The sequence below is a fragment of the Macaca fascicularis genome, chromosome 14 (assembly GCF_037993035.2).
Source record: "Macaca fascicularis isolate 582-1 chromosome 14, T2T-MFA8v1.1".
NCBI lineage: Eukaryota > Metazoa > Chordata > Mammalia > Primates > Cercopithecidae > Macaca > Macaca fascicularis.
This window is the reverse complement of record NC_088388.1, coordinates 17,035,081-17,062,205: the sequence shown is the minus strand read 5'-3', so window position 1 is coordinate 17,062,205 and position 27,125 is coordinate 17,035,081. Positions and strand designations below refer to the sequence as shown.

The window sequence follows — 27,125 nt, the reverse complement described above, 5'->3', positions numbered from 1 at the left end:
TTGATTTCATTAGATAAATTGCCAGACCCCATGACAGACAAGGGTAGAGAATGGTACACTTAGGAGGAATTTCTACACATCTGTCCAGACATGTATTTTTTAGTCTGCACGATCGTTAACTTGTGTTTTTTTCTGTATTAATGTCTGTAAGTTTTCAGTTTTGTAGAAAATAAAAATGATGCATAAATCTCTAATTTGAAGTCATTAAATTTTACTTTCCATTTGTAACACTTTCATGGTTGGAGTCTGAGTCAAATTTGATTATAGGACCTTTAGATTTGAATCCTTCTCTAACTTTCCTTATTGTTATTCAGCAGGTAAGTCAAAGGCGTGAGTTGATATAAATGGCTGGCAACAATTTCACTGAGGTGACTGTCTTCATCCTCTCTGGATTTGCAAATCACCCTGAATTACAAGTCAGTCTTTTCTTGATGTTTCTCTTCATTTATTTATTCACTATTTTGGGAAACTTGGGACTGACCATGTTAATCAGAATTGATTCTCAGCTTCATACCCCTATGTACTTTTTCCTGAGCAATTTAGCATTCATTGACATACTTTACTCCTCTACTGTAACGCCTAAGGCATTGGTGAATTTCAAGTCCAATCAGAGATCCATCTCCTTTGTTGGCTGCTTTGTTCAAATGTACTTTTTTGTTGGATTGGTGTGTAGTGAGTGTTTCCTTCTGGGATCAATGGCCTACGATCGCTATGTAGCCATCTGCAATCCCTTATTGTACTCAGTAGTCATGTCCCAAAAAGTGTGCAACTGGCTGGGAGTAATGCCATATGCGATAGGCTTCACAAATTCTCTGATATCCGTCTGTGTGATAAGTAGTTTGGTGTTCTGTGGTTCCAGCATCAATCATTTTTTCTGTGACACCACAGCTCTTTTAGCACTGTCCTGTGTAGATGCATTTGGCACAGAAATGGTGATCTTTGTCTTAGCTGGATTCACTCTTCTTAGCTCTCTTCTTATCATCACGGTCACTTATATCACCATCATCTCAGCCATCCTGAGGATCCAGTCGGCAGCAGGCAGGCAGAAGGCCTTCTCCACCTGCACATCCCACCTCACCGGTGTAACTATCTTTTATGGGTCTCTGATTTTCACCTATTTGCAACCTGATAACACATCATCGCTCACCCAGGCACAGGTGGCATCTGTATTCTATACGATTGTCATTCCCATGCTGAATCCACTCATCTACAGTCTGAGGAACAAAGAAGTGAAAAATGCTTTTCTGAGAGTCATACATAGAAAACTTTTTCCATGACAAATTTCTGTATGTTACAATTAAAACAAACATGGATGACTTCAGGAATTCAATTATGCCAACAACTAGGATAATAGTAGAGTGACCTCAAAAAGCATAACACAATCTAAATGAGAACTTACAGTCTTGAAGTTCGTGAATGGAATTATTATTTCATTCGTTTATATGGACCACTAACTCACCTCACTATATTTGGAGGTCAATTCAGTATATAAATTATTCAGATATAGATATGTACAAGGAAATAAGAGGCATCTAAACATGCATATGTAAGCATGCCATCACACTGAAACATGTTTAAAATTGTTACATTAAGAACACGCAATTTTTGTCATTCTGTGCCCAACTTATATCATGTAACTGGATTGTTTGTATTAGACTGGTGCAAAAGTAATTGTGGTTTTTTGTCATTAAAAAAAACCCAGCAAAAACCACAATTACTTTGCACCAACATAATAAGTCAATGGATAAATGCTTCAGAACAAGGATACCCCATTCTCCATGATGTGCTTATTTCACATTGCATTCCTGTTTCAAAATATTTCATGTACTCAATAAATATAGACATTTACTATGTATCTACAAACATTAAAAATAAAAATATCTGAAAAAGTAAGAAAAATATTAAATTGGCAATATAATCAGACACTGTTTTCTCAGCTACTAGCAAACTGAGAGTAGAAAATTGGAAGATTAAGAAATAAGAACAGGTAAATTTTACAAAAAATATAAAATGCTGATCACCCAAAAGCAAAGAATCCAGAACTAAAGAAACAAACAAAAATAACAAAGCAATATTAGCCACAGGGAAAAATAAAAGATTGAAGTAAGTTCAGTGCAAGCACTAATGGAACAACAGACAACAGGCAGTATACAGAAATCTCTTGATAATATGGAGTCATTTACCCCTAACAGTTAAGTTCTTGATAATGTATATATGAACATGATTTTTCTTTACATAGAAAAGTGATTAGTTTATGACATTTTAAAAAATAAAAACAGCAGAGTTTAATTTCTCATGGAATGTCTCACTAGCTGTGGCATAATCCCTAGATAGTTCTGGATTTATACAGATTCTTGCATCACCAAATCAAACAAAAAGACGTTGTTGAATCTATAGTATTAAAAGACGAAAATGTGTGTGTATTGTTCATGTGCATGGGGTGGAAGAGGTGGTGCTTTTCTTGAAAAGAGACTTAAACCTGATTTAATGAACTCTCCCAGTTGTGGTTAGAAAGTAACCATTGAAAAAGTTTTATCAGTACTGCCTTTCATGTCTATTAATGAATGAATAATTATCAGAGTTGGGCTATCATATTTAAAATGTATGTTGAAAGGAATGGAAGATTAATTTGATGAAGCTCTTTTGAAAGAAAATGAATGTGCTTATAGTATTACTCTCTAGCAAGATTGTAAGCTCTTTGAGAGAAAAGTTTGCCTATTTGTATTTGCGCACTTCATAACAACTAGCAAATGTATCAATATGAAGTATATAAGTAAATATTTTCTTTTGTTTTCATTTGTGTGTGGAAGCACAATGATGAATTCATCAGGACCACAGGGTCTTACTTATATTTGTATATTTCTTTGGTGCTTGGACAGTTTTTTACGTAATCTTATTCAAATGTCAGTTTCGTTAGAAATTCTATTTCTAGAATTCTTTCTCAAACATTTCTCATTTATATATTAAACATGGCATAGTGATTTACAGATATATTTCTTCCCAAATGACTTTTTTTTTCAGAATGGCTAGAATATGGAACTAAGTATATGCTGTATATATGAATTTAAATAACAGAAGACAACTGATTAGGAATTCTCATCTCTCCATATGTCACAAACCTACTTCTGTAAAGAGAATATCAGTCTTCAGTCTTGGGAGTGGCTGAGAATAGCTCATGTGAATGGACCTGGGTGTGAACATGGTTGGGACTCAGAAAATGATATTGCAAAGAAAAATGCTTTGGCATCCTGATCACTTTGAAATAAGAAATTACAAGACCTTAGAAGCTGCCTCGGAGTCAAAGACTTGTTAACCTTCTCTGTTTCCCTCCTACCAAGTACAGAGAGGGACATGCTCTGGAATTTTCTTACCTGAGTGAGGAAACATCTTCTGAAAAGAAAAGTAATTGTCTTAAACTCCTTCTCTAGGTGTCTCATTAATTAACTAGGAAAGATTAACCACTGAAGAAGAGAAGACACTAAAAGTTGTCACCATACGCACACAATAGTTTTCATCTGTTCTTCTGAGGGCAGCTCCAAGAGATTCTGTAAGAGATTTTATCAGCATAATAGACGGCACTTGTTCACAACACAGTTCTGTCCCTTCCCTTAAATTGCTGGTTCCATTCAGTTTCCTTCTAGAATCATTTATAAACAGTCTATGCTTTGGGCTCATTTATTTCTCCCCTATGAAAGGGGTATTTATGCCTCAACCATCTGAGACTTCTCTGAGTCTCATATTTTGAGCGGCTCTTGTGCTTATGCAGATTAACAAATGTGCATGCCTTTTCTCCGGTTTATTGTCAGTTCATTTCAGCTGACTTGAAACTTCAGAGGGAAATGGAAATTCACTTCATCACTACACATTCATACATTCTAAATAAAATGATCACTTTTATAAGTGTATAAAACATGACTTTTACACTTTACTACGTTTACCCTGATTCTAATGTATGCATTTTTACTTTTAATTGTACTGAATGTATATTTTTCTATAGATAATTTCAAATATTCTTATTTACTTAGTATTAATAAAATTATGTATCAAATTTATCTTTTAATGTTATTAACGTTTTATTGCTAATCTGTTTCTAGGAGCAAAACCATACCCCACATTTTTTGCTCATAACACATAACAATGTATTTTATTTACCCCAAATTGTGCCTAAATTTCCATATATACTCTTCTCAATATGCTTCTCACAATTGCCCCTGGTATATTAATATCTCCCACCATTCTCTCTTCTAGTTGCTCTGTGTGCACCTTCCCTCTAGATCCTGTAATGCAAGTCTTTCCAGGATAAACCTTGCCTTTTCTCCAGTCGTTCCTTCTGCCGCACTCTTCCAGCACTCGATCTTTCCCACATCAGAAGATTAATTGTAGTCTTTGAAACTAAGTCCCTAGAAGTATCCTACTCTGTGCAATAGTCCAGATGTCTCTTTTCTTTTTTAATATGCTGAAGAAAAACACTCAATTTAAAATATGTTTGATGTGCAAGGCTTCAAAATAAAGATACATAGTTTTGGTTCTGTCTGTTTAATCAGTGGTGCCCTTGTAATGTTGCTGTCCACCATTTGTATTCCTTGAGTTTGTGTTCTATTTCACTAACTTTAAGATACATTTTTGTATCAAAAGTTTTTAAAAATTGTTTTTAAAACTTGTTTCATTTCAAGAAGTATTTCATTCTCCTAGCTGTATATTAATATTAAAAGTCCATTTAAAATGAATTCAAAGTTATTATCTGTTACTTGGAGTAACTAGTGTAGAATGGCTAGGAATTTGCACAGATATTTGCCTTTTAAAATAGGGGAAGAGAAGGATGGGTAGAAAAACTGTCTAAAAGTAATAGCTAAAGACAACAGATACAAAAGAAAATATATTTTAGAAAATAATGTATAGAAATATTAGCATGATGAAATATAAGTATATTAGAGAACTATATAACTTTTACATTTATTAATGGTAATGAATGCCTCTAAAAAGCCAAAGATTGTTCAGAACTCAGTATATTATTTTGCTTACACAATTTTTACTAAAATAAAGTGATATAAAACATTAGGACAAAGTTTCTAATTTTATAGAACATTGTTTTTACTCTTCCATTTGCCTGAAGCTCACATTCTCCGGGTATTTTTATGGCTCTCTATTTCACTTATTTCAGTATGGCCCTATCATTGAAGACTTTTCTGAAAATTATTTTTTAAGAAAGAAAGCTCAAAAGTCTCCATGCACTACCTCCACTTTTTCTTCACAGCACACTTACCACATAGTCCTGCTTGTCATTCCTTCGACTACCTGGTCCATCCTCTTCACAGGTTCTTTGCCCTGATGTTCCATCCGTGTGGAACACATTCCCACCTTGTACCTACATGACTAACTCTTCCCTCCTTCAAGTCCTTGCTCAGCTGTCACCTTTTCACTGAGAAACACCTTGTCCTCCATTTTGGTTGCTTCCTCATGCCCCTGTTTCTGAACACCCCTCCCATCTTTTATGCTGTTTTACATTTCCTTTAGTTTATTTATAGTACATTTCTCCTTCTAATAAAGTCGAATCACTCATTTTTGTATTTATTTCTGTTTGCTCCTGCTGAGAATTTATAATCTACGAATACTGTAATAGAAAAAGCCAGACTTGCATATTGACGTATGAATCTTTCTTTCCCAGAATCTATGAGTAATTTATACCAGTTGATTAAAAGTAATTTACAAATTTACAAAGCTTAAAGCAGTCATAACCACAAGGCAATTCAATAAAAAGTAAATATTGGCTGGACACGGTAGCTCACACCTGTAATCCCAGCGCTCGGGGAGGCTGAGGCAGGAAGATCAGTTGAGGTCAGGAGTTCGAGACCAGCCTGGCCACCATGGTGACACTCCATCTCTACTAAAAATATATAAAAACGAGTCGGACATGATGGGCGTGCCTGTAGTCCCAGCTACTCAGGAGGCTGAGGCAGGAGAAATGTTTGAACCCGGAAGGCAGAGGCTGCAGTGAGTCAAGATTGTGCCACTGCACTTCAGCCTGGGCAGCAGAGCAAGACTCCAAATAAATAAATAAATGGTAAAAATAATTTAAACTCAAAATTTTAAAAAATTAGAATCATAATTTTACTATGATTTTAATAACTTAGTAACTACGCATAGCTGAGGTTAATCTTAAATAAGAAATGAAAAATTTAACTTTAGACTACTTATGTAATACTCTGCAATAGGAATAACTGAGATCACTATGTATATAGGTGAAAAGTGACACCTGGATGGATAATGCAAATATTAAATTCTGTTAATATTAAACAGGTAACCATAAGAAAATACTGTTACTAGGTGGTAGAGGAAAAAATAATGAATCCAACCTGATAAAGTAGGGGAAATAAAATGTTAAAATAAGAATAACTAAAATAACTAATGAATAAACAAATTAATAAGTATTTGAACAAAATATAACAAAAAAGTTTTTTTTAATTGAGCCAAAGATTTAAAAAAAACATAATCCATGAGAGAGAGATATTGAGAGAGAGACAGTAGAAGAGAATAAGAAACATAGTTTGAAATATAATGACCTAAGGCCAGGCACTGTGGCTCACTTCTATAATCCCAGCACTTAGGGAGGCCTAGGCAGATGATGATACCTTGAGCCGGGAATTCAAGACAAGCCTGGGCAACATAGGGAGAACTCTAAAAAGACTATAAAAAATTAGCTGAGCCTGGTGGTGAGTTCATCTGTAGTCCCAGCTACTTGGGAGGATGAGGCAGGAGGATCGCTTGAGCCCAGGAGGTGGACGTTGCAATGAGCTGAGATAGCACAACTGCACTCCAGCCTGAGCAACAAAGTGAGACTCTGTCTCTAAATAAATAAATAAATAAATAAATCATAAAAAAATATGACTAGCGAGGACATTACATTATTTCATCATTTAAATTGAAAGAGATCTAAAATCTCTGATCAGAATTAGGCTTCAACAATGACATAGTAAATGGTAAAATAATTTTCCTGCCATGATAAACAACTCTGAACCGGAACAAAATGGTTTTCAATGTTAGAAAAACATCAAGCAAGAAAATCCCTTGCTCATGGAGATTTTATGAACACCAAGCCTATTGAGGTGGTTTTGACATAGTCACCTTTTGCCTCTTCTTTGGTTTAAACCCTAATGTTATCTATTGTTAAAGAGTGTGACGCTGGCTTTTAAATCTTCAAATCAACCTGTCTCAGGATCACTAAATTTCTGATGAATACCATCATCCTTCCCAAAGCTCACCAAAGGTACAATAAATACATACAAATGTAGCTGCTTTATACCTACCAACAGATTATCTCCTGAAATTCTAGATTATGGGCATGCTTTCCTTCTAGACTCACTTTTAAATGGACATGAAATAGATTTTATTATAATGACTTAAGATTCACTTTAATATTTTACTCTGATTCGTATTGTATATTGTTTCAGAATCTTCCCTTGTTTCCTCATCTTGGGCAAATAATTCTTAGTAGAATACTTCAGCTCTCTTTTTGTATTTTAATTTTAACTCGTATTTAAGAAAAAAATTTGACCTGACTATATACGGAGGAAGGAAATTTTTGGCTAATAAATTAATTATAAAATGTTTATTAGTCTCAGGGCTGATTTTGTCTTTCTGCTCTTACTTTTGTTTCATAAAATTTTAAAACATACAGGAAAACAGCAAAACATATTGCACAAATATTGCATGTGGATGAATTAGATGACAGCACCACACCAGAATGAATAACCTACACCATTTTTTGATAATGCTTCAAAATGTCTATTTATCAGCTGGTGAACGCATAGTTAACTTAGTAAGTTACAGGGCACTAACCAATACACGAACCATAGAATTGTGTGGTTGATAAAACATTCATATAAGATAGCTCATGGCATAGCATAAAATTTTGGTTATTAAATGAGGAAAAGACACTGAATATATAGTACAATAATTGTTATGCAATCTATAAGTACATGTACACACAACACACAAAGGAAAATAGGAAAAATTATAATGTTAACAAAATGTTAATGACAGTTTTGTATTGTTTTCATTTACTTTTTTGAATTTTGTTATCTTCTGATTCTTTTCCAATTAACATGGTTTACTTCTATGATACTATCACACTTTTAAATATTAAGAAATTTAATTGTGAAAAATGTATTATTCCATTTTGATGGTGTCAGTCATTGAGTAACTATTTTTTTCTGGAAATGGCTTCTTCACCACCCCCATAAAATATTGAGAACGTCACAAGAAAAGACCAATTCATAATTTCCTCCATTTGTGTGGCTTCTAAGGTAAAAGGGAAGTCTTTGCACAAAACCTAACATGGCTCTCTTTAGTCCCTGAACTTTTGTCCTTGGAAACATGCCAAACAATCTTCCTTGGCAAATGGTCCCCAGGGCCTAGCAAAAGGTGCATTATCATCAGCCTCTGGTATGTGAGGTCCTCTGGAACTATCAGAGTGAGAGGGAAAGAACAGTCTCCTTATGGTCACAGTGGCTGCCGGTCTTCCTCGATACATAGCTTCTTGGTCATCTTTCCGTTAGACCAGAACCTAAACAAAATGTCTAGATTGGTTTATTTTAACTTAGAATAAAACAGAATGAATGCACAAAAATGTAAAAACAAAGTATCTCAAGGAAAACAAATATTATTAAAAAATCACCTCCTTAAAGAGTTTTCATATTTTATTTATAACAAAAATTTGAAGTTGACAAATTTCCAGACTGATAAGAAGAAAATTTTTTCATGAATGTTGACTCACACACAGTAAGTATTATTTTCAAAATTGGAAGATTTTGTTTCACATTTTACTTCAGATGAAATAAAATGGGGACTTTATCAGAATAACATACCAATACATACGCATATCATTTACTCTTTACCCTAAGTAATGTCAGGGTTTGTGAAACAAATTTGGAGTTGTCAGAATCAGAGTCTACAAGCAAAGTATGTATTTTGAAAATATAATTTTTGGAAGAAATTAGATTTTGATTAGTTAAGTCAGGAAAACATCACCTCTTTTGTAAATTAATACTTATATATTGTCTATAATTTTAATGTAGCTGACTAAAATCCCCAAGGGTGAAATTTATTGAAAATTATTATTAAATAATATTGGAAACAAAAGGGCCGTAAATGATATAATAAAACTGTTTCATTTTTTATTACACGTCTAGCTGTTTTCTCTATAAGTACATGTACACACAACGCACAAAGGAAAATAGGAAAAGTTATAATGTTTTCTGAAATAATTTATAAACAAGAGTGTAGTATTATAAGCTTTCTCTCTGAAGTTAAGATATCTTTGTAGAATCAGTGTCAACAGTAAATTGATCCAACAACGTTGAATAAGTTACTCCAACCTTCCATACACTTTTTTCCCTCACCTAAACTATGTGGATAATAGTAGTATCTATGGTATAATATTTTCAGGTGGATTAAATATGTCAATAAAGGAAGCCATTCAGAACAAAGTCAGGTTCATTCTAATTATGCAATATGCTATATTTTATTATAACATATGCAAATGTTAATTTGTATATATATCTATATTGGCAATACAATTAGTTTTATTATAATATATGCAAATGTTAATTTGTACATATATCTATATTGGCAATAAAATTAGTTTCTTGAGTCATATTCTATAAATTTGTTAGCAACTTATAGAAGGCTAAACTAATTATTAAATGCTAGGTCATTCGTATAAACAAATTTTTTTTGATTGTTTGTTTACTTTTTTTGAGTCGCAGTCTGGCACAGTTGCTGGGGCTGGAATGCAATAGTGCGATACCGGCTCACTGCAACCTCCGCCTCCCGTGTTCAAGCGATTCTTCTGTCTCAGCTTCTCCAGTAGCTGGGATTACAGGCGCCCCTTCTACCTATCAGCTTTGATTTCTCAGCAGTTTAGAGCAGGCGAACATGATGGGTAGATGGAATAACACAAATGTACCTGACTTCATCCTTATGGGACTGTCAGATTCTGAAGAGATCCAGATGGCCCTCTTTATGCTGTTTTTCCTGATATACGTAATTACTATGCTGGGGAATGTGGGGATGATATTGATAATCCGCCTGGACCTCCAACTTCACACTCCCATGTATTTTTTCCTCATTCACCTATCATTTATTGACCTCAGTTACTCAACTGTCATCACACCTAAAACCTTAGCAAACTTACTGACTTCCAACTCTATTTCCTTCACGGGCTGCTTTGCCCAGATGTTCTTTTTTGTCTTCTTGGGTACTGCTGAATGTTATCTTCTCTCCTCAATGGCCTATGATCGCTATGTAGCTATCTGCAGTCCTCTACACTACCCAGTTATTATGTCCAAAAGGCTCTGCCTCGCTCTCCTCACTGGGCCCTATGTGATTGGCTTTATGGACTCCTTTGTCAACGTGGTTTGCATGAGCAGATTGCATTTCTGCGACTCAAACATAATTCATCACTTTTTCTGTGACACGTCCCCAATTTTAGCTCTGTCCTGCACTGACACATACAACACCGAAATCCTGATATTCATTATCGCTGGTTCCACCCTGATGGTGTCCCTTTTCACAATATCTGCGTCCTATGTGTGCATTCTCTCTACTATCCTGAAAATTAATTCCACTTCAGGAAAGCAGAGAGCTTTCTCTACTTGCACCTCTCATCTCTTGGGAGTCACCATCTTTTATGGCACTATGATTTTTACTTATTTAAAACCAAGAAAGTCTTATTCCTTGGGAAGGGATCAAGTGGCTTCTGTGTTTTATACTATTGTGATTCCCATGCTGAATCCACTCATTTATAGTCTTAGAAACAAAGAAGTGAAAAATGCTCTCATTAGAGTCATGCAGAGAAGACAGGACTCCAGGTAGTTAAAAGAGCAGAAATGGAACATTTAATCTCATCTTTTCTTTCATTCCTATTTGGGTATTTTCTTGGCATCTCTATAAAAACAATTAAGTCCTTTAATTTGTTTGCATTTCTGTTGTGCTACTCTGCTTGACTAAACATGATTTAAAACATTTTAAGGCATGTGTTTTTAGAAATCCAAATGGTAATTAGAATCATAATATGTGTGTCGTGTTTTCTGTCTACATATATATTTTTGAAGCAACTGATGTGGAAAATAAGAAAATATGGTTGTCACTTAAAATTATATTATTCAAATTCTTCTGTATACTTCAATTGTAGATAAATTTATTATAGAAAGAACTATTTGGGACACAATGATAATAGTTTTAGATGTCATTCCATTTATTATATGAGGAAGAATTATAGTGGAGTGTGTAGGAGTACTTATTTTGGAATAAAATTTTCCAAGTGTTAGATTATAAATATGCTACACTTTCAGCTGTATAGTCATTAATTTGTTACCTAAAGCTTAAGCCTCCTTTCCCTAAGTGCACAAGATAAATAATAACTCCAAATCTGATCAGAGGGTAGTTGTAGAGTATTTAAGGCAACGATAATTAATGCTTCCCATTATCATTAGAAAACTTACATTACTGCACAATGCCTTTTTTCAAGCATGTAAACTTGTGTTTTACAAATTACTTTTGGTTAATTTAATTGACAGAACTAAAAAGAAAAAAAAATCAGCAGCACACAGTTTTGGATTTCAGAAGTAAAATATTTCAGTAGAATTATGTCATAGAAAAATAGCATATATTAATATAACGTTAGAGAAAATTTGAAAAATACCGTAAAATATTGAAAAAATGGAAATCCTCTACAAATACTGAGTTTTGTCTGCTCTTCCTGTGGAGTCACCATTCTTTTGTTTATTTACTTCTCTAATAAACTTGTTTTGTTTCAGAAAAACAAATATTGAATTTTGTGCAGGTTCTGCTAGATCAATAGTTTCAAATATGTGCACGTATATAACACATATAAACAAAATTTCTATCACTTTCCACGTACTATTTTCAGCTTTCTGTATTCATTTACAAGTTTAACATTGGATAATCTCTTTGTCATTGCCAACTGTAATATAAAGTTTTCTTGATGCATGGGCACCATCAAGACTCATTTCACAATGTTTTGGACTTGAAATATAAATTCATCAGGTTAAAAATACACATGCAGTGATATGTCCTTTGCATGCTAAACATGTGAAAACTGGATTTCTGTAATGTGTCAGATTGCTTCTTTATTAAAATCCTGTGTGCCTTTAAAACTCATTACCTTTCTCCTGATTTCTACAGGTTTGTTTCAGTTTTAAAAATAACTCTTTGAATTAAATGCTTTATTCATTGATTTTACATTTCTTAGTACAAAAAAGATGTAAAGCAAAGAATTGACAATGAATTCAGATGTTGTGACATCCTGTCAATTTTAGTCAGGTAATGTGCTTAAATGTCTTTTATTTTTAAATATTTTCCTTACATAGTCTGGAATCACAGTTTTGTTTTTCTCTGCTATTTATAGGACCCTTTAGAAGCTACTTTTTATTTTCCAAGTATTTGTCTTTTTTGTTTAAACTTTTGTAACAGTTACTAGTTTTCATTCAAGCAAAACTTTTTTTGTATATTGAAATTTGTTTTGTTTGTATAATTATATTTGATTTTTTCTAAGTGCATTTTGAGTGTTTAAAATAGACTGTAACCTCTATTTTAGGAGTTAACATTTTAATAAAATTTCACTAACTCAAACTGTCAACTAGCAAATTCAAATCTTTTAATACATATTATTTCCTTTCTTATTTCATAATTTTGCTTCTCAAGTATTAATGCCACATAAAGTTATTATGATTTAATTTTTGCTTTGATATTCATGTTTTCAGGAATACATATCTATAGGTATGTATAGATATAGATAACACGTATCTATTTGTTTTCCTTTGATTAGAAATAAGTATTTAATCGACATTTATTATTTAATAATATGTTTTTGGCTCATTCTCGTCTTATAAATGCATAATATAAGTTCATGTATTTACAAGCTCTTTCCATTTTTCTATTTATTCTTATGAGCTATGGTTTTATCTTGGTTTCATTTATGTCTACTTCTATGATTTAGAAAATGGATCCTGTCAATTTGGGTTACAAAGATGGTCAACCGAATCTACCACTTCGTGGTCAACACATGCAGAGAAATTGCTTACATTCTAATTTAATGAGGACCACCCTATCATCTTCATAATACAGGCTAAAACATATTCACATAATGTTACTAAAAAGTATACAATAATCTATGCACAACATGAAAGATTTAGACTGTTCACATTTGGCCTACACTTTCCCTATTATATTGGTGTAAAGTATATTTTATGTAAGATATTGTCTAATTGAAGACATAGTTGTCTGGTTCATAGTGTCATGCCAAAATGCCATATAATATAAATATGAAAAAAAACCCTGTAATTCAGCATAGCAAGATCTGAACAGCTATTTTTTTACTTCCAAATAATTATGGCTATAGGAAAATAGTAATAATATATTTTTCTGAGCACTTTCCATGGTCAGGCAATATTCAAAGGCTTTATATAAATCAAACTAACATAATGTATCATTATAATTTAACTGTCAGGTCAGCACTAGCAGTATGCAAAGTTTAACCTCATATTAATGGAAAACCACGCTTTACTTGTTCAAGCAAAGACTTAAGAATTATCGTGGAATTTTCTTCTTATTGAACACACTTTAGTTCCATTCCATCAGCATATTAAGGTGATTCTAAATATAGACTATATTTGGTGTCTACTTTAACACGTTTTTGCTGCCATCCTGGCCAATATAACTATATTTTCCATTTCACAATTATTGCTGCAATATTGTAGCATGCACCTATTTTTTTCTTATTCCTCTTGAGTCTGATCTCAATGTAGGAGCCAGAATTATACTGTTAAACAGTAGGTTGGATCATAATTTTTCTTCACAAACCCTATGCAATATTTCATCACACTAAGAGTAAAAGCCAAGAGCTTTACAAATGCTCATTGGTTAAAAATGATGTCCTCAGTTCTTAAATCTATGAATTCCTTTCTTATTATCCATCTGTCACGCTCACTTTATTTCTACTCCATGACCTCTCAGGTCTTCTCTGCAAACAATAGTACAAATACTGCCTGAAATTTTTCCATTTTCTTTTTGCTGAAACTTTTTTTCCCCAAAGATAATTGCATGATTTTTTTCTTATCCTTTTCTTGACAAGAAAATTCCTCACTACCCTATTAAAACTGGTAGCTGTTCACATCCTCTTGCAAACATTCTTTTTTTTTTTCATAGCAGTTATTCCCACCTGATGTTCTGAATATTTTTCTTGTGCCTTTTATTTTGTATCAGTTTTCCCCTATTATCATGTAAGCTCTAAGAGCAAAGGACTTTCCCCCAGCACCTAGAACAGTACCTTAATAAATGTATTTGAAGACTGAATTTTAAAGACCATGAAACTGGAACACAGAGAGATTCAATAATTTCTCCAACTTTTTAAAAAATACAATGGTTTACTACTATAATCACACTGAAAAAATAGAATTTGATATTTTTTAAAGACATTAACAAAATAACAGAGGTTATTAAAAGGTATACGCTGCTGATATACATTCTCTAGGGCTGCTGATAGAGGATAGTGTGATTTTGGCAGTACTAGCTCAATCTCAAATATATAGGTACAGTCCGATTTACAGAAAAATAACTCAATAAAGAAAGAACAGTTTATCAGATGGGAGGATGTTGGTGAGAAAATTTGTATTTAATCAGAATACAGGATTTTCTGATCTAAAAAATAAAAAATAAAAAAGATTCAGAAACACAGAGACCCAACTACAACAAAGTATTCCTAAATATAATCTGCAGAGTTTTCTCTGTTTTATCCTATTACACTCTTGACCTGACTAGACTTTGTGGGAGCTGTTTTTCACAAGGCAATCCTAGGACACAGGTTCTTTTATGTTATTGCTCTGTTTTCTCCTTGATGTTGTCCTCTTCTATGTTATTGAAGAGAGTTAATCTAGTACGTTGTCCACATTCCAGTGAGAGGAAAAGGTGAGATTTTTTGACACTAGGAAGGTAATTTGAAGCTCACTGTTCATAGGGATGGTTTTTATGAATGTATTCAATTTATTAAGTAGGCATAGGACTACCCTGGTTAACCATTTCTTCTGATGTAAGCCTCTTTAGAGAATTGTACTTTTCATTTAATAGTTTTCATTTAAGTACTTTTCATTTAAGTTTATAGCAAAATGTTGTTTGTAATATTCTTCTTTTCTTTTCGTATTTGTGGGGACCATAATAAAATGCCTTATTTCATTCCGGATATTGGTAATATTTATCCTCTCTCTTCTTGGTGGTGACCCTGCATTATGAAACGCATGGTTTATATATTATAGTTGAAATAAAATAATCTACAAGATATCTTTTCACATAAGACCCTTTGGGTAGTGTCAAGTCAGATCTTCTCTTCCATTCATTTTGCTATTTTTTGTCATAAATTTTACTGTTTTGTATGGTTTAAACTCAAGACATCAGCATAGTTTTGCTAGATTTTTTTTTTAAAGGAATTAAAACGTCCAATATTTGTTGTTTTTTATTTTCAGTTATACATTTTAATTTCTTTATTTGTGTGAAGCCATGTTTTCTTAGTTATTACACACCCTTTGCCTGGAAAATAGTTGGAGCACAAGTCGCCTGATTATCAATTATTTCAGCATGAGTGTGCACTGAGCATGTGTGTAGGTATCCGTGTATGTGTATGTATTTTCCTGAAAATAGGCTTCATTTAGTTTCATTTTTTGTATGTATCCTTCCTGGGATCCTCTGACCTTCTTTGACCAATGGTTTGATGGATTTCTTACTTTTACAAAATTATTCACTATACTTCTCAAGCTTCTGTTCTATTCTGTTCTCCATTTTCTCCATTCTTCTGCTTCCCCGCCCCCACCCCCGGCTCGGTGGCCCAGGCTGGAGTGCAGTGGCGCGATCTCAGCTCACCACAAGCTCCCCCTCCCGGGTTCATGCCATTCTCCGGCCTCAGCCTCCCGAGTAGCTGGGACTACAGGCACCCGCCACCGCTTCACATTGCCATAGAGTTCTTGCATACTTTTGCTGCAACTTTTTTTCTTTAACTTTCTTTCTCTTTAATTAATTACTATTTGTGAGCTTCAAGTTCACAAATTGTTTCCTCTAAGATCCTTAAAGACTCCACTGATGAGCTGGTTGAATGAATGCTTCGTCTCCAATACTGTGAGTGTGTGTTTGGAGAGTTGGGTGGGTGATCTTACTTCACTGGACACCTCCTGTAGTCACTATCTGATGAAATTTCTGTCATATTTATTCATGTTCCTTACTCTCTCCACTATAACGTTCATTCTCATAGTTGCAAATGCTCTTTAGTCAACACCCATCTGGAGCACCTGTATTTGAAAAATTGACGTTATTAGTAAATCTCATAAGCATTTGGTAGGGGCCTGCAGAGAAAACTAATAGTGAATGTAAATCCTTTCAATCTCGAACTTTCTGATTTTCTCAACAGTACACACTTGGATTTAAGTTTTGTTTTGTTTTGCTTTTAACTTAGCTGATTTATTCCTACATGCCTACATGGTGGCCTCATCTTTCTCTCATCCTTTGCCAAAAGTGAAACAATTCATGTGTCCTATTTGCAGCGCAGCCTTAGTTCCAAGATAGACTCACAAAAATTATGATTTCATAGATTAACTGAAGTGTTTTAAATAGGTTGGGAGGAAGGTTCTTTGTAGTTTTCCACACTCTATGTGGAAAGAGAAGCTCTATATACCCTTTGAATACTACACATTGCATTGGTATGACTTCAAATATTGCTCTTCTGCGTAAATCCAGACTTACCACTGCAATATCTCATTCTGCATCTTGAATGGGATCTCATAATCTATCCAGATATAATTCATCACATCCACTCTTCTCTTAAATTTTTAAATTCTTTGCTCTTTTTTTCTCCTTTCTTTTCTTTCTTTTTTTGTCTTTATCTTTTTGATCACTGACTGCCAAAACCCGTAAACTCTTCATATCCCAATGAATGGAATAAATTAGCAAGTTTAGTAGAAACCACTTCACCAATATTTTTAAGTGCATTCTTTTTCTCTTATTTCTGTCATTGGCTGTAGGAAAACTGTTAATGTTTCCTAAAGTATTGTTAGAAGCAAAAAAATTAAGTTGGTAAGTTAAAAAAGATCAGTCAATTCTTTCAATCCATATATAACAAGCAAAAAGGAACTCTGTAGTTAAGTAAGTTAGGTTTGAATCTCACATCACTCTTAAGAACCATGCGGCATCGAGCAAATTAAGGTTTGTGTGCATTGTTTCTTCATGTGTAATAGAAGGTAATACTGCAACCACTTGGAGTTGCTATGAGGATTACATGAGTTAATAACGGTAACATTTATATGAGTGTTCAATGCCTAATAAAGCTGCATATAAGTGTTATTACTATTGTAAGGGAGGAAACTTTCCTCAACTCTCCTAGAGTTCCTAGCTAGGTCTGAAAATAAAATTGACAAAGATAAACAGGAGAGAGCATACAAATTTATTTAATGAAATTTTTATGTGACATGGGAGCCTGCTGAAATGAGGATCCAAGGGTCCAGGGAAACTGTCTAGTTTTATGCATAGGTTCAATGAAGAATGGCCAACTATGTAGAAGTGGGATTAGGATAAAAGGATATAATCCGATGGCAAAAGATTGTGGGAGGAGAGTAACCTAGCAAACCTGGTATTCAGATTCTATTTGGACTTTTGGTGTTCTGTAATTCTCATTATAAAACTTTGGTGTAACATTCCTTTTCCTTAGGTATAGGACAGGACCCTTCTGGAATGTGGGTCTATGACCTACTTTGGGACAACATAAATCAGAGAATTTCTTTACAATGAGCTTTTACACAGAAAATCAGGGGAAGATCGCAGTAATATTTTTAGGGCTTGCTTGCTTGCTTGCTTGCTTGCTTTGGAGAAGGAAATTCTATTTTCTGTGACACATCTTAGGGAAGAGAAACTCTAGTTTCTAAGGCTTGCCTTGGGAGAAAAGGGAAAGCAAAAGAAAGGAAGGTAGGAGAAAGTTCTGAAGTCCTTTAAGTCTCATTTGATTCAAAGCACTGAGCATGCCAACATACCATACTTTAAAATATGGTGCTCTGAGCCCCAACATTTCCCCCATCTGCAACTTTGTTGAAAGTTTCAAAAATTCAGAGCTGAGCTAGTGTCTGTGAAGAGGAGAATCAGGTTAGAATATGCATAGTAAAATATCTGCAAAGGGACAAAAGATATAAATTATAATGATAATAAACAAACAGAAAAGAACAAATGTAAGCACATTGAGCAATCTATGTTGTACAGAAAATCTCATGTACAACAAATCCCCATGACACAAGTTTACCTATGTAACAAACCTGCACATGTACCCCTGAACTTAAGATAAAATATTTTTAAATAAAAAGAAAGCCTTAAAAACAGCAACAACAACAAAGAAATCATGAAAAAAAAAAATTGAGAAACCTGTAGCCACACTAACCAAGAAAAAATTATATACCTAGAAAACCCTATAGTCTTGGCCCAAAAGCTACTACAGCTGATAAACAACTTCAGAAGTTTCAGGACACAAAAATATTGTGTAAAAATCACTAGCATTCCTATCTACCAAACAGCCAAGCTGAAAGCCAAATTAGGAACATAATCCCGTTCACAATTGCCACAGAAAGAGTAAAATATCTAGCAACAGAGCTAACTAGGAAGGTGAAAGAGTTTTATAATGAGAATTATAAAACCCTGCTCAAAGAAATCAAAGATGACACAAACAAATAGAAAAATATTTCATGCTCATGAATAGAAAAAATCAATATCCTTGATATGGCCACACTTCCCAAATCAATTTGCAGATTCAATGGTATTCCTGTCAAACTACCAGTGACTTTCTTCACAGGACTAGAAAAAACTATTATAAAATTCATATGAAACCAAAAAAAGATCCCAAATAGCCAAGGTAATGATAACAAAAAAAAGGAACAAAGCTAGAGGCATTACATTCCCCAACTTCCCACTACACTGCAGGGATACAGTAACCAAAACAGCATGGTACTGGTACAAAAACAGGCACATAAACCAATGGAACAGAATAGAGAACCCCGAAATAAGGCAACAAACTTGCAATTATCTGATCTTTGACAAAGCTGACAAAAACAAACAATGGGAAGAGAACTCAGTATTCAATAAATGGTGCTGGGATAACTGGCGAGCCATATGCAGAGGATGGAAACCAGACCCCTTTCTTGCACTCTATGCAAAATTTAACTCGAGATGGATTAAAGACTTCACTGTAAACCCCAAACTATAAAAACCCTAGAAGACAGAATAGGCAATATTATTCTGGACATAGGAATGGGCAAAAATTTCATGATGAAGACACCAAAAGCAACCAAAACAAAAGCAAAAATTGACAAGGTATCTAATTAAACTAAAGAGCTTCTGCACAGCAAAAGGAATTCTCAGCAGAGTAAACAGACAACCTACAGAATGAGAGAAAAATTTTGCATTCAATGCCACTGACAAAGGTCTAATATCCAGCATCTAAAAAGAGCTTAAACAAATTTACAAGAAAAAAAAAAAACTCCTTTAAAAAGTGGACAAAGGACTTAAACAGACATTTTTCAAAAGAAGACATAGATGTGGCCAATAAGCATATGAATAAAACCTCAATATCACTGATCATTGGAGGTATGCAAATCAAAACGACACTGAGATGCCATCTCACCCCAGTGAGAATGGCTATTATTATTTTTTAACATTTAAGTTCAGGGCTATATGTGCAGGTTTGCTACATAGGTAAACTTGTGTCCTGAGGGTTTGTCATACTGATTATTTTAACACCCAGGTAATTAAGCCTAGTATCCATTAGTTATTTTTTCCTGATGCTCTCCCTCCTCCCATCTCTAAATTAAAGTGTCCCACTCCTACTGCACATAAGGTAATGACTATTTTTGGCCGGCAGAAAATTCATCATGACATGGATTTCAATAAATATTTATCTGGCACTTCTGGAAAGTGGGGACAGTTCTTTAGGAAAATTAAGACATCTATGTGGATAAATATAAAAATATTTCCAAATCCTTTGGGGTAGGCAGGATATGAAGCAAAAAGGTGGGAAGCAAGATACACACTTTGGTGTATAAACTTTTGGATTTTTGTTCTCTTTCTGTGAAGAATGGCGTGGGTATTTTGATAGGAATTGCTTTTAATCTGTAGATTGTGTAGGACTGTATGAACATCTTTATGATAATTGATTATTTCAATCCATGAACATGGAATATCTTTAGATTTTCTTATATCCTTTTCAATTTCTTTCATAATGTTTTCTAGTTTACATTGTAGAGATATTTTACTTCTTTGGTTAAGTTTATTGCTAATTTTATTCCTGTATGTTTAAGAGCTTTGTGGTTGGTCTCTATAGTCATAAGTAGGTCACAAAGAACGTGCTAGTCTCTAGTGATCATCAGAAGATACTAGGCTTTAAGGGAGTTTTCTAAGTTTGATTATGTTGGTTTCCGATTCTTTCCTACTCTCTATGGCCCAAGTCACAATATAGAAATTCTACACAAGCTTCTTCTGTCATAGTTCTTGTCACTGTAATATGACAGTCGTGCATTCTTTCTTTCTGACTGAACATGGTCCTTAATAGATATTTATGCAATGAATACATAGAGGCTATAGCACAGGACACATTATATCAAAGTGTCTTCATTTGCTCCACCTCTCTTTTCTACCTCCTACTTTTTGTTTTCCATCTCACTCCATTCTTATTGGCATTTTATCTTTTCATCCTTGATATCATCTTTGGTCACATCTTCTCACATCACATCATTTGGAGGGAAACAACATCTCTTTGACTTACCAGTGTAAGAGTTCACTCTTTCCTAGCTCGACATTCTCATTTCCTTTAACAAATAATATTTTTATAAGCCTCCTTTTTAATTTGCAATATCAACAGTGGTGGATAAACACTCATATATATATATATGGTAAATTTATAGTGAATCATTTAGTTACTATAAACATTGCATTTAAAAAATATGGGACACTTTAAAAAAAAAAAAAGCTGGGTAATAAATGAAAGTAATAGAGAACACCCAAGTGTGGAGATCCACAGAAGAGAGGACATGTAAAACAGATAGGATTGAATATTTTTACGAAGAAACCTCTGAAGATTAACATACCCAGAAATCTCCTTCCAAATGAAGTTGTACTCATAGCACCATTAGCTTGCATAACACAAAATTTATTAAAAATGAAAAAAAAATACCTGACATGACTTTATCATTATGCACCGAGTGTTTTAATATTTTTCCCTACTTTAGGGTCAAAATAAAGTTACCTATTTTCTGGAACACTCTTCACAATACCAGACTCGTATAGATGCCCAAGCATTTCTGGCAAATTAATTTCTAAGAAGGATAATTCTTCTTCACATTAGAAATTCCCAGATTATTACATGCATACACATAAATAGTACTCCATTCATTTATTATCACACTAGGTAAACCAATTATTTTTCAATTGATAAATTTTCATTGCATTATAATATTTAGACTTGAAAATTTAAATAAAAACCTGACATCAATATATAATAGATCTGGTAAAATTCATCATATTTCATTTGTCATATTTGGCTACAAACAATTTTATGGTCTTCTAGCCTTTCTTCCTAAATCTAAAAATCGTCATTTGAGGACCTTCTTAATGGTTTATGAAAACTGACTTTGGTGGAACAAATTTTGTTATTAAACATGTGGTTACATTATTCCATTGTTCAATAGAAGGCCTAACTAGAAAATGATATTCAGTGGAATCCAAAGATAATTTTTATAAAAACAAAATTATGATGGAAATGTAATACACAATAAAAATGGGAATGAATTTGGGACTGTGGAAAAGTGATTATATTACCTCAGACATCTCATCTTATGCAAACAAGATAGCTTTTTCCTGTGTTTTCATTCTTTCACCAAGTGGAAGAAAGATTGGTATAAAAAGTAGACTGAATATCTCAACACCAAGGCAAATTTAAAAATACCCAATCATTACTTTTCCAGTTACTTGAGTCTAATTTTGTCCTGTAGAGTTGTATTGTATTTCCTTTTTAATATCACAATGATTTATATCTTCATAATTATTCATATCATATCATAATTATTCATAATTATTCATGACTGAAGATTTAGTTTCTTTGGTTTAGTCCTGAAGGAACTCTTCAACACTGGAACCAACTTACAAGTAAATTGAACACACACATAGAATGTCAACATAGTCTTCCATATGTATCTTCCAGTCTAGTTCTTTATTTGTAAGGATATATTCCTAAGTTTCAATGCCAGAATCCCCATTGGCACTTATAATATGAATTTTCTGACCTTTGCTTTATGATTTTTATTTGACAAGTCTGGGATATAGTCTGATTACTCCTATATATTATAAGTTGTACAATAGGTTCAAGTGTACACTTATTGATCAAAAACTATCAGAAAAAAGAAAAATTAAAAACATATTTCTAATGATCTAAGAAACTCCCATGAACAAGTTTTTTATTATTTTATTTTTTTATTTTTCTTTTTTTTGAGACGGAGTCTCGCTCTGTCGCCCAGGCTGGAGCGCAGTGGCCGGATCTCAGCTCACTGCAAGCTCCGCCTCCCGGGTTTACGCCATTCTCCTGCCTCAGCCTCCCCAGCAGCTGGGACTACAGGCGCCCGTCACCTGGCCCGGCTAGTTTTTTGTATTTTTTAGTAGAGACGGGGTTGCACCGTGTTAGCCAGGATGGTCTCGATCTCCTGACCTCGTAATCCGCCCGTCTCGGCTTCCCAAAGACAAGTTTTTTTTAAAGTTTATTAATATACCCAAATAGAACATTTGTTTTCCATATTAAGGAAGAATGATATTTAGAGGAAGGAGAAAAGGAAATTTTTATAAAATATGTTTACAAAGCAAACCCAGTATTATAAAAGCATATTCAATGATAGTAGTCTGTGCATTTTATTTAAAAATTGTAGAAAATATATTAATTGGAATAAAATATTTTCAATTATATCATGGTGAGGATTGAAAATATGTATTAATTGGTAGTATGTCTATATTGTTTCTTCAAACAATATTTAAAAAGAGTTAAAGAGCTTTATTTTAAATATTATTGTCAGTTCAAGTTTGCTAACTTTGTTGTAAAAAGGATTTTAGTCATCTGTATTCACAGTTTTTCAAGATGCAGGGATCCACGCTACCCAACCATACCCGGGAAAAAAAAAAAAAAAAAGGAGTCCACAGAATGAAAAATATTCACTTTAATTCCCTCGTTCACATTCTGTTGCTCTGTTCAAACTTCACCTTTTAAAACTGATACTGCTCCTTACTCCTGAATATATTTTATTCAGACTGATGACCTGATTATTTCTGGGCAAAGTTAATGAATAATATTTTTGCTTTGTATTTCTCTCGCAACTCAAAATGTTTCCATGTATTTCACTTTTTAAATTCAAAAATCTTTAAATCCTACCTCTTGGTAATTCTCAGGATTGCTTGTAAACTTGTAAGTCAGGCACCTAAAGTTTTATTTCTCTCACGTAATGGCAGGGTACATGAACTATCTCTTCATTTATGTATATAGTTCTAAGATTACATTGATTTAAAAGATTAGCATGGATTTTCCATGAATTTCTTTAAGGCGACTTTTACATCATTATTCCTTAGGCTGTAGATCAAGGGATTCAGCATAGGAATCACCAATGTGTAAAACACAGAAGCCATCTTTTTTTTTTTTTTTTTTTTTTTTTTTTAATTTATTTATTATTATTATACTTTAAGTTGTAGGGTACATGTGCATAACGTGCAGGTTTGTTACATATGTATACTTGTGCCATGTTGCTGTGCTGCACCCATCAACTCATCATTTACATCAGGTATAACTCCCAATGCAATCCCTCCCCCCTCCCCCCTCCCCCCTCCCCATGATAGGCCCCGGTGTGTGATGTTCCCCTTCCTGAGTCCGAATGATCTCATTGTTCAGTTCCCACCTATGAGTGAGAACATGCGGTGTTTGGTTTTCTGTTCTTGTGATAGTTTGCTAAGAATGATGGATTCCAGCTGCATCCAAGTCCCTACAAAGGACTCAAACTCATCCTTTTTTATGGCTGCATAGTATTCCATGGTGTATATGTGCCACATTTTCTTAATCCAATCTGTCACTGATGGACATTTGGGTTGATTCCAAGTCTTTGCTATTGTGAATAGTGCTGCAATAAACATACGTGTGCATGTGTCTTTATAGCAGCATAATTTATAATCCTTTGGGTATATACCCAGTAATGGGATGGCTGGGTCATTACAAGGGATGTAAAGGACCTCTTCAAGGAGAACTACAAACCACTGCTCAGTGAAATAAAAGAGGACACAAACAAATGGAAGAACATACCATGCTCATGGATAGGAAGAATCAATATTGTGAAAATGGCCATACTGCCCAAGGTAATTTATAGATTCAATGCCATCCCCATCAAGCTACCAATGAGTTTCTTCACAGAATTGGAAAAAACTGCTTTAAAGTTCATATGGAACCAAAAAAGAGCCCGCATCTCCAAGACAATCCTAAGTCAAAAGAACAAAGCTGGAGGCATCACGCTACCTGACTTCAAACTATACTACAAGGCTACAGTAACCAAAACAGCATGGTACTGGTACCAAAACAGAGATATAGACCAATGGAACAGAACAGAGTCCTCAGAAATAATACCACACATCTACAGCCATTTGATCTTTGACAAACCTGAGAGAAACAAGAAATGGGGAAAGGATTCCCTATTTAATAAATGGTGCTGGGAAAATTGGATAGCCATAAGTAGAAAGCTGAAACTGGATCCTTTCCTTACTCCTTATACGAAAATTAATTCAAGATGGATTAGAGACTTAAATGTTAGACCTAATACCATAAAAATCCTAGAGGAAAAACACAGAAGCCATCTTATCAGTATCCAGTGAGTGGTTGGTTTGGGGCTGCAGATACATGAACAGCATTGTCCCATAGAAAACTGTGACTGCCATCATATGTGAAGCACAGGTGGAAAAGGCTTTTTTCCTTCCTTCTGATGAATGTATCCTTAGAATGGACAAAACAATATTGAAATAAGATACTAGAACTGTAATCATGGAAAAAACCAAATTTGTTGCTGCAGATATGAAGACTATTGTTTCTGGTAAGTAAGTATCAGAGCAAGATAATGCTAACAGAGGTGCAATATCACAGTAAAAATGATTGATTATATTAGAAGAGCAATAAGACATAGAGAATATACAAGGTGAAACCACAATAGCTGTAGAAAAGCCATAGAGGTATGTGAGGGAGACCAGCAGGATGCAGAGCCGCCGAGACACCACCACCATGTAGAGCAGAGGGTTACAAATGGCCACATAGCGGTCATAGGCCATCACAGCCAGCATCATTACCTCCGATACAATAAAGAACAAGAACCCTCCCAGTTGGGTGGCACATTCATAGAATGAGGTAGTTTTCTTCTTTACTAAAAAGTTAATCAGCATTTTAGGGGCAATGACAGTAGAGTTACCAAGATTGATGATAGCCAGCTGTCGCAGGAAAAAGTACATGGGGGTTTGAAGTCGAGAGTCAGCACTGGTGAGGGTGATGATGCCCAGGTTCCCTGCCAAGGTCAGCACATAGAGCACCAGGAAGACCAGGAAGAGGGGAATCTGGAGCTCTGGACAGCCAGAGACACCCGTGAGAACAAACTCAGTGACGCTGGTGAAATTTTCAGGAGCCATGTCAGAGTTTGGAAATTCATCTGTTTGAGGAAGAAAATAAGTGGTTAGAGACTTTAAGGAATCATTTTCTAGGACTTCCATTAGATGGCAAGGACAATTCCTGGGTGAGATCTTCTTGTCATGTATTAATCTAATTCAGTTTTTAAACTCAGTGTTCTGAGTCTAATAAATCAGCTTTGCAATCATTTGGGAGAGAGTAAAGCAAGTATGGTAAATGTAGTATGGCAAAGTAAATAGTTGTTTCAGCATCCTGCAACATTTTGAGGGTTTACTGCCTTGCAGTGTAATTGAATTAAGAATATGTTCTTAGCTTACAAACATTTGAAGCCGAGATATATCTGATGATTTTTGCATTGATCATGAGAAAGGCTTAAGAAATTGTATATCACCAAATAATCCAGTGACTACTTGCAATTTCCTAATCTGATAATTCTACTTTGTCTCAAGAATAGGTACTATACTCTTCATTTTAAGAATTATATCCCTTTATAACATGTATTAGATGTATATTGAGCTTACAAATTACAACATGCATGTCTGTTTACTGCTTTTGCTCTTTCCATTTTATTGACTCAGACAAAAATACATGGGTAATGTCTTCGGATTTATTTTTCAGGTTGCTGTTTCTCTTCTTAGGTTCCCATAAATAATATCAGTAAAATTTTTATCATTTTTGTAATTCCTTGACATTATGCTTTCCTGGGTACTACTTTCTATTTCTTCCCTCTCATGACTATTCCTTGTGCTAAAATTTGTACAATTCTCCATGTTTTTTTCATGATTTTTCTTCTAAATCAGTTTTTTTGTTTATAAAATGTTATATTTCTTAAATTGACACAATAAACCTGCTCTTAATTTTAGCTGATCTTTTTTTATGTTTTTGATATTTATATTATTGTAACAGAAAAAAACACCTTCATTTTGAGAGTTTTTATAATTATGTTGCATGTATTTGCCATAGATTCAGCGTGCTATTTTGGTATGGATGAATATTTTCCTAGAGTTGTATATTTTAATCATGATTATTTGCCCCTTACGAAGTGAATTCATGTCCTGTTGGAGTCACAGTTGATAGTTCCAGTGGTGGGCACCTGGTCCAAATAAGTCTTATCATATTTCTTTATTTTAAAGTTTGCAATTAAGTTCCAGAAAGTTAACAATATATTATCACAAAGGTCTGAATTTTAAAAGGTCAGAGCTATTGACATTTTCTCTCCTTCTAAAAGAGATAGAGTAGAAAGAAAAACAAATAATTATTCTGCAGTGAGAAAAAATAATGAAGTGACTAAAAAAAAAAAAACAGAGAAATAAGACCAAAATGACTCCTAACATTGTCGGATGTCTGGTAC

The 27,125-nt window shown here is 34.0% G+C and overlaps 3 protein-coding genes across 3 annotated transcripts; 2 read left to right on the top strand and 1 right to left on the bottom strand.

The window, feature by feature from the left end:
- The first annotated feature begins 344 nt into the window (after positions 1-344).
- OR8I2 (olfactory receptor family 8 subfamily I member 2) lies at positions 345-1,277 on the top strand. Its single transcript, XM_005577889.4, has one exon. It carries the CDS (start codon positions 345-347, stop codon positions 1,275-1,277), a length of 933 nt encoding a protein of 310 aa, XP_005577946.3.
- Positions 1,278-9,731: 8,454 nt separating this feature from the next.
- Positions 9,732-14,115, top strand: LOC102119116 (olfactory receptor 8H3). The gene has a single exon (XM_045370708.3). It carries the CDS (start codon positions 9,934-9,936, stop codon positions 10,870-10,872), a length of 939 nt encoding a protein of 312 aa, XP_045226643.2. The 5' UTR covers positions 9,732-9,933; the 3' UTR covers positions 10,873-14,115.
- A 10,821-nt stretch (positions 14,116-24,936) lies between these two features.
- LOC102118749 (olfactory receptor 8J3) lies at positions 24,937-25,790 on the bottom strand. Its single transcript, XM_015435292.3, has one exon. It carries the CDS (start codon positions 25,774-25,776, stop codon positions 24,937-24,939), a length of 840 nt encoding a protein of 279 aa, XP_015290778.3. The 5' UTR covers positions 25,777-25,790.
- Positions 25,791-27,125: the final 1,335 nt, after the last annotated feature.